This window comes from Macrobrachium nipponense, chromosome 33 (genome assembly GCF_015104395.2).
Source record: "Macrobrachium nipponense isolate FS-2020 chromosome 33, ASM1510439v2, whole genome shotgun sequence".
Classification (NCBI taxonomy): Eukaryota; Metazoa; Arthropoda; class Malacostraca; order Decapoda; family Palaemonidae; genus Macrobrachium; species Macrobrachium nipponense.
The window spans coordinates 38,242,153-38,251,236 of record NC_087219.1 but is presented as its reverse complement, the minus strand read 5'-3'; the positions used below and the strand labels follow the sequence as shown (position 1 = coordinate 38,251,236).

The 9,084-nt window shown below is 35.8% G+C and overlaps 1 protein-coding gene across 1 annotated transcript in view; it reads left to right on the top strand.

Moving 5' to 3' along the window:
• Positions 1 to 862: 862 nt before the first annotated feature.
• The window catches only part of LOC135203098 (uncharacterized), a 249,065-nt gene continuing 240,843 nt past the window's right edge, over positions 863 to 9,084 (top strand). Inside the window, exon 1 of the mRNA XM_064232721.1 lies at positions 863 to 1,498. Within this exon, the coding sequence (XP_064088791.1) occupies positions 1,166 to 1,498 (333 nt within the window). The 5' untranslated portion in view covers positions 863 to 1,165. The remainder of the gene's footprint in view (positions 1,499 to 9,084) is intronic.

Below are 9,084 nucleotides of genomic sequence, written 5' to 3'. Positions count from 1 at the left end.
AACTCTGCTTGGGTAATTACTCTTACAAAGTATAGCAGCCTGTTTTGTTGGGTTTTTCCGCTTGCACACACACACACACACACACACACACACACACACATATATATATATATATATATATATATATATATATATATATATTATATATATATATATATATATATATATATAAAACAGGACCTCATTAAAACTGGATGGTATCTAGCGGAGATATTTATTCAGCAAAAGTACAGGCTTTCTAGGGGTAACTGTCCTCATCGTCTGGTATCCGTATTTACGTGTATGTATGTGTTAATTATAATATTATAATGTATATCAATATATATTAATATATATATATATATATAATGTGTGTGTTTGTGTGTTTGTGTATGTGTGCCTGTTATAAGGAACCGGTAGATCTCTTCTAATTAATGGCACTGTAAAATTCATATGTCTAATTATACCTTGAGGTAGTTGACAAACGCAGCCATTTCTTTGCTCGTGTTTTCGTTATGTTCAAGGATGTTCCTGTTCAACTCCCTCCCCCTTCATTTGCATTGTTAATTAGCTTTTGCTTGGCTTAAATATACCATATTTATTATTACGTTTCCAACTTTTATTTGATCGGTACGCCCCAAGGATACAGCCGTCCTAAGTTCGTACTTACGTACGTCCGCAAGAGCGTCAGGAGATGCGGTGAGCAATTGACGTTTAAGATGTGTAAAATTTAGATTACCGGAGCCGTCCACCAGGTGACATCCCGACCTGTTTGCTCAGTACGACGACGTTTCCTTCGTGGGGGAGCAACGGCGCTGCCACACGCACGTCCACGAGACGTTGAGCAGCAGCAGAAGAGAACTCGCTCAGTGGTTACCCTCATGTGAAGAGGCGAAGACGAGCGGGCTACTTTTTGCGTCGGTCCGTTGAATATTGAATTCGTGTTGCAACTGTGAAGAACGACAGTTACGCTGGTTTATGCGTCGTCTGATGTGCAAGATCAAAATGGAAGATTGAAGTGGTCATGGTTGGATGACAGTTATTATTTCATTTACAGTGTTTTGCAATTGCAACCGTAATTTTGCAACAATAGTTAATTTTCCTTAAATTTTTTTAGTTGTTAAAATATTATTCCCTTTGGAAGGTCTATTTGTACGGTAACCGTAGCTATGGATAGAGGAAGACCATGCCCCCCAAAATAAACGCCCTTTGCATCGGCAGCGTTGCATTGCATAGCAATTGCAGAGCGTTGCACGGCGGGAGGCGAGGAATATCAGAGTGCCCTATGGCACCCCGTCGCAGGATCGTAGCGGCCGCTCTTGGCCTTGAGAGAGGAAAGAAGAAGTCCTGCTCTTCGGACGATGTCACGAAGTCGTCGTCCACTTCCTCCTCCTCCTCCACAGTGAGGGGGATTGTTTGTGTGTTGGTGACCCTGTGGATGGTCGTGGCCGTCGAAGGGTCGTCCAACGTCTCCAACAGCGTCACTATTGCGTCTTGCAGGGCGGCTTGTTTGCACGTGGTAAGTCGTAAAAGTCGTCGTGTTTGTCTTGGCGTCGCTGAATCAGCGGCAGTTTGGGGGGTGGCTAGGAGGAGACCGTGTGCATTATTGTTGTTTATTTTGGTCTCGTCATGGGGTGTCATGCGTCTGGTATTGTTGGAGGTTGTATGTGTGAGTAATTTTGCTGATACTGAGGTATACATATATTATATATATATATATATATATATATATATATATATATATATATATATATATATATATATATATATATATATATATATATATATATATATAGCCTATATATAAAGTAATGCATCTTGGGGGTAGCTCCAGATGCAATTATATATATATATATATATATATATATATATATATATATATATATAGTATGTATGTACTAGTATGTATATAAATGTCTGTATTTATATGTTGGTGTGCATGTATTAACGTATGTAATATGTACATGTGTAGATTTCTCTGCTCTGCTGGATTTTTGAGGTTTTCTTTTATTCATATTAAAGTAATGCCTTTTGACCAGATTTCCAATATGGATTCAGACCTACGGATGGATTTTAATAGTGCTGTAAGCCATGCAAGCTATCCGTTGGCATGAAAATAATGACTCATTATTAAAAAGTGACGTTCCATAATCATTTGTTTATGAAATCTGTTATGGAGGATTTCTATGGAGCCAGTTACTTCACAAAATAGTTATTGCTCAAGTACTTATATTTGGCTTTACTGTAAGTATAGATAGGTCTATACCTTAGACAAGTTATCATTTACAAAATTAAATATCTAACAGTATGTTTGAAAAAAATGAAAACTGAAAAATGCATCTCAAGATCTCTGCGATAAGGATCTTGGGTTACGCTACTGTCTGTCAAATCTGGCTGAACTTAACCTGTCTTGACCTGTTGATAAAGAATTCCATACCCAACTTTCTTTAAGTAGCCTTTCATGAATTGGGTTTCTCTTTGGAACCCCTGACAAGCCTAACCAGCCCTGCTTATCCAGAAATAATTTAACCTGAGCGGTCTTACCTAGACAGGGTCGTGGCACTGGTCACAACACTACAACTCGGCCTAAGGAACGCTGCTCCTATTTGTACACAGACATGACACTATTTCTTCTGTACTTAAATTGTCTTTTGTTATTTCCAAAGTGTTTTCACGTTAAAGGTTTTAATTATTAAGGAGAAAGATAGTCTGCTTCGTGCAGACTACTATTTTTAGGATAATTTTTCTTTCCAGGTATTTTTCGTAATTTTTGTAACTCCTTTTCAGAGCTGTTATCTAAATATGTTTTAAGCAATTATTATAGATATATATATATATATATATATATATATATATATATATATAATATATATATATAATATATATTTATATAATACATATGCTCACAAATAAATCTAATAGAAATAAATTTAGATGCATTTAAATTCTCCGAGTCTTTTGTACACTTACTGTTTATTGCCAGAATATGCACGTCATGGCTTTTATTTTGTCTGTAAAGTTTTACTGAGTATTATTGCATGGTCCATTTTCTTCTAGCTGTTGAATTTCTAGTGAAAATTGTAGCAATATATCAGTTTTTTTGAGGAGTTCACATTCCAGTTTAGCCATGAGTGTTTGTACTATACACATTTATATGTTTGAATGTGTGTATGTATGTACTGTTTGTATACATACATACATTTACTTATATATATTTGTTCATGTATACGTAATAGATCAGTGGCCCTTATCAAGCAACTTTCAAATATAAAATAAACCTCCATAGAACACGATTTCATTAATACCAAATAGTCGGTACCTCTGTGTCGAAGTCTCATTTTATTGACCTCTGATAACACAGGAATGCCAATGAAAAAAAAAAATGACATTTCTCATTTCGACTCGAGACTATCTCTCTCGAAGTAGCCTGTGAATCCAAGTGGTTGGACTTAAGTGACCCGCCGTCTTAAGTCCGGCTTATGGGGTTTTTTTTTTTTTTTTTTTTTTTTTTTTTTTTGTTTTTTTTTTTTTTTTTTTTTTTTTTTTTTTTATTGTTGGGGAAGACTTTTAAGCCCCGATTGGCATTTTATTCCAGAAATCTCGTCAAGAAGATCTCGTCTTAATAATATCTCTTGGGGTCGATCGAATGAATTCCTCCTTGGAGTTTTCTGAGAGACCGCCCGGTGGATGCTCTCATATGAGGGTGTGCGCGTGTGTGTGTGTGTGTGTGTGTGTGTGTGTGTGTTCGCGCGCGCGCTGGCGGTTTTTCTTCAGAGGGTGGAATTGATTGAGAAAAATTGAAAATTTAATTTGTATTTAGTATATACTATATATGTATATTATGTATATATATATTATTATATATATATATATATCTATATATATTATATATATATATATATTAGCTTATAGATATATATATATATTCTCTTATATATGGAAATATATATTCAAATATATTCATATATTGATGCGCAAGTTATATAAAATATATATATATGATATATATATATATATATAGTATATATATATACACACGTTTATATATACGTATATATATATATATATATATATATATATATATGTATATATATGATATATATATATATGTATACATACATACATACATACATACATACATACATACACACACACACACATATATATAACACATATATATATATATATATATATATATATATATATATATATATATATATATGATTATTCGTATATAAGCGTGTAATAAGATTGTAGTTGTTATAATATAGTTAGCTTATAACTTATATTTTTTTAAAACTATATTTTATAATGTCTAAATTGTCGTGAATACTACTGAGCAGTATATGCGGGATTGCTACATTTCACATTGGTTCTGATGATCATAATAAACTTGACTCCATGTCTCTTCTAAAGTGAATCCCGTAGGGGGGTAGTGCCGTCAGTGTACCTCATGTGGTGCATGTAGGCATTATTTAAGGGTCTTTTGCAGCGTCCCTTTGGCCGCTGGCTGCAACCCCTTTCATTCCTTTTACTGTACCTTTGTTCATATTCTCTTCTATCTCTGACTTTCCACCCTCTCAGGTTTTTGTGTCATAGTGCAACTGCTTTGAGATTTTCCTCCTGTTACACCTTTCATACCTTTTTACTCTGATTCCCTTTTAGCGTTGAATGACCTTATAGGCCACAGCGCTAGGTCTTTGGCCCGAATTTTATATACTGTTCTGTTTTTCTTAATGTGAGGAATCAAGGACAATGAATTGTGTTTTTGATATTTTTATAGTCGGTTTCACAAACTGAAGTAACCCTTAAACAAGTTTAGTTTATTGTCGTTCAAAGGATTTATTTTGATTTAGTTTAAGTAATTGCTAATGATTTAATAGTTGACCTTAATCGTCACTAGTACAGTACCTCCTCTTGAATACTAGGATATTATTATTGTCAGCTATTGCTACCAAGCAGACGCCTCCCGAGAGAGAGAGAGAGAGAGAGAGAGAGAGAGAGAGAGAGAGAGAGAGAGAGAGAGAGAGAGAATCCCATTGTATGTTTTACAATGCTTTTGCTCTGTACTTCTGCAGTCCTTTTTACATTTGTAGACGGAGGCATTTAGCATGTATTTGATTTTTATTTTGAAATAGAGAGAGAGAGAGAGAGAGAGAGAGAGAGAGAGAGAGAGGTTGCTGTCCTAAAGCCTCTTTAATGCACGAGTGATTCAGCCTGGCCATATAAATTCTTCAACAGCGGCAGTTTGTAAGCAATTAGATGGTTTCGTCTTTTGGTTCGTCCCTCCCTCCTCCTCCCCCCCCCCAACCCCACATACCACCCAATCTCCCCCTTCACCTGACCCCCCACCCAATCCTCTTTGACGAATTCAGGACTTTTTTTTTTTTTTTAAGTCTTGCTTTTTTCTCTTTATTTTAGTTTGTGCAAAATACCATTTTGTGTCCGAGTAGCAGAACTAAAGGTTATTGATAGCTCTCCGGTTGTCGCTCAGGATAAGAGGAGAAGAAGAAGAAGAAGAAGAAGAAAGAAGAACGAAGAAGAAGAAGAAGAAGAAGGAGAGGAGGAGGAAGAAGGGGAAGAGGAGGAGGAGAAGGTACAACACCGAGATGAAGGTTCTTATGATTCTGTGGAGTGGATGGGAGGCGGTGTTGATGTAAAAGAAAAAAAAAAAAAAAGGTGGAGAAGAAAGAGGGAGGAGAAAGGCGCGGGTGAATAAATAAAAGGACAAAGAGAAAGGATGGAAGGATAAGAAAAAGAGGAAAATTTGTGTAGCTGAGAAAGAGGTTGAGCTTAAAGGAGGAGGAAAAGAGAAGAGAGAGAGAGAGAGAGCCAAGAAGATATCGGGTTATTTGTTATGTTACAAATAAAATATTAAAAAAAGATTAGTACTCCTCATAACAGTCCCCTTGACCAGCAATAAAGGACCATCAACCGCTCTCTTATTTTTGAGAAGTAGAGAGAGAGAGAGAGAGAGAGAGAGAGAGAGAGAGAGGGGGCAGTGATAAGAAGAGGATAAGGACTGAAATGAAAGGTGTTTATGTGGAGGAGGATTGTAGGGGGCGTTTGGGAGAAAGAAGAGCTAATGTGAATAAGTACGGGAGGAGTTAATGTGAGGAGGAGGAGGAGGCCTTTAGCAAGAGAAAGAAGAGTAGGACAAGGGTGGGGTGTTACATAGGTAAGGCGTCGTATGACTTTCTAGTTACGAATCTCTTGAAGTCTTTGAAATGGGGTTTCTTTGTACGGTCGTTGAATGGGTCCCATTTTTTTTTTTTCACGACTTTTTTTCACGTTTTTGCAGTATTTACTTTTTTTTAATATTCACTTACGCATAGATAAAGTGTGTCTAACCTGGCTTGTATTTATCTATATTTTTTCCTGTTTTGTTTATTTCCTTAAATATTTTGAAATATATTCAAAATTATTTAGCTGAAAAATTTTTCTGTCATAGTCATAACTAATAATTTTGATATATCGATAATTTATTTTACCATATTGTCGGTAAAGTTTTGTTAGAGGCATTAATGTATTGAAGATTTACTTGAAAATATTACTAGCATTTCATAGGAGAATGATGTACTTGAGTTTTAAAGTTTTTCGTATCTTTTAATTATGGCTTCGTTGACGGTTGCTTCTGAGATCCCTTGTAATCGTGTTAAATCCATCGAAAGTATAGATTTAGGACGGCATTTTCTCTGGTATAGAGTTCAGAACGGGAAACACAGAAGAAGACAGCGAGTCTGCGTGGAATAAGGTGCATGGCAAGGTATGATTAATATATATATATAATATATATATATATATATATATATATATATATATATATATATACTATATATATATACTGTATATATAATGATGGTAAAAATGTTCTGTTACAACAGAATATAGAAAGTAAGTACTATATTTCAGAGACGGCTGTCTCTCGCTTCATGTAGGTAATGTATGAGAAAAGTTACAGAAAAGGCGGTATTTATTCCAAGAGAGAGAGAGAGAGAGAGAGAGAGAGAGAGAGAAGAGAGAGAGAGAGAGAGAGAGAGAGAGATTTTTTCAGATCGAGAAAGGAGAATATTAAAAGCCACTGTGAAAGAGCGGATTCGGAAATCATTTCTCATGTCTGGGCGATGGAATAATTCCCCCGTTGCAAATTGGCGGAAATCCTTTTTGAAAAATACCCTTCTTTATTTGCAAGTCATCGATACGCATGTTTGCATATTTTTTCTATACTATAACCGTTTTCCTTTCTGTTTGAGATGCGTTTGCCGGGTCTCTTATTTTTTTCTAATTGAGATTCGGATCTTATAAGGTAAGTTGTGAAATTTGGTTTGACAGACGTTGATGTGGCTTCGTTTGTTATTTCTTAGTCATGAGAAGCCTTTTGCGATGATAAGAGAGAGAGAGAGAGAGAGAGAGAGAGAGAGAGAGAGAGGCGAGGAGTGGTTAACAAGTGTCTTCGTCCGAAATCCTGATGCATAGCTCGCACACACCTCCCTGAATGGCTCGGCAGTACAATAAAAACATTGTGCCGAACGCGCCATACTGTTTTTGTGTAATGCACGTACATGACCTGGAAATATGGGTGTAACCGGGATTACATAGATGTAGTCTCCGGACTAGCTTGTGTTTTTGCGAAGGGGGTTTGGTTTGGGAAGGCTTGTGTGTTTGTGTGTTGGGGAGGGGGCGGGATAGGAGGAAGGCAAAAGGAGGAGAAATAGTAATAGGGCCAAGAGACGAAGCCTCCTCGCTAATCACAAAAAATAACAATGAGACCGGCAAAGCTTTACATTGAGCCGTCTGAAACAAAGGGCGCCGCTGCCCCATTCCACGCCCCTAATAATTCTTACTTTGTGCCTTTGTTGCTTATAACTCTTGTGATTTAGCCCCGAAAAAAAAGCTAGCTGGTCCTACAGGGGCGTCTTTTTTAGGTGGTGGCTCTCTCTCTCTTCTCTCTCTCTCTCTCTCTCTCCGGCGATGCGTTTCGTAGGTTTAATATAAACGTTACTCTTCTGGAAAGGAAGGTCCAGGTTCGTTTATGACTTTTCGGGAGGACCTCTGTGGGGCTTGTTGAGGTCCTACTTACTCGATGAGCAAGAGCCCGTGCTGGCACAAGGCCATCTTAATCTCAAAACAACAACAACATTGTTGAGGTCTGAGGTTATCTTCGTGGAATTCGTTTTTCACAATTAGATTTACTCATCGCGTGTTTATTCATCCTTGATTCAGCCGTGAGAGGTAAACCTGGACATGAGACTTGCATTACTTTGAGGTCATTCTCCAATATGGTAAACTGTTGCATCTACTTAGGACTTTCAGTATGTATGTATATAGATGATGACTTTCAGTATGTATGTATATAGATATATAAATGTTATATATATTTGTGAGTATGTACGTGTTTGTGCGCTCGTGCTTGTGTGTACATGTGTTTGTGTCTTTTTATTCTCTCGTAAATCGTTTGCGTAAACTACATATTTTAACATTTTTTGTAAGCTTCGTCATCTCTCTTTTCAGTATTTTTTTGTTTATTCAGATAAAGCTTGTCTTTATCCTTTACTTAGTGTTCTTTCTGAGGTTCAAAAAATTACATTAATACCCTTTTTTCAGGCTATTTGTTGCGTAATTTTAGCTGCAAATTTTAATTTTGATTTTTGTTAACTCAACATTCGGAAGTATTTTTATGAATATAATTTTATAGATATTCCTCTTTCCATATTCTTTTAAAGCTTGAATTTCAAGTCAATGATCCCTGTAGCTTGTTCTATATAAATACAGGTTTTATTTGCGATAATAATAATAATAATAATAATAATAATAATAATAATAATAATAATAATAATAATAATAATAATAATAATAATAATAATTTAGTGTCTTTGCTATTTGCAGGCATGTACATATTTACTCGTATATATGAATTTTAAAAATTTATGGGGTAGCTCGATGATTTATAAGTTATGAATTGTCGACATCTATTCCATAAGGATAGTTATATATTACTACGTCACTGAACATGTTAAGTAAAAGCTTTTCTAATGAACAGCGAATAAGTTGTGATGTATATTTTGAAAAATGCTGACTTGACAACGCCAAACATCGTCTGTAGTC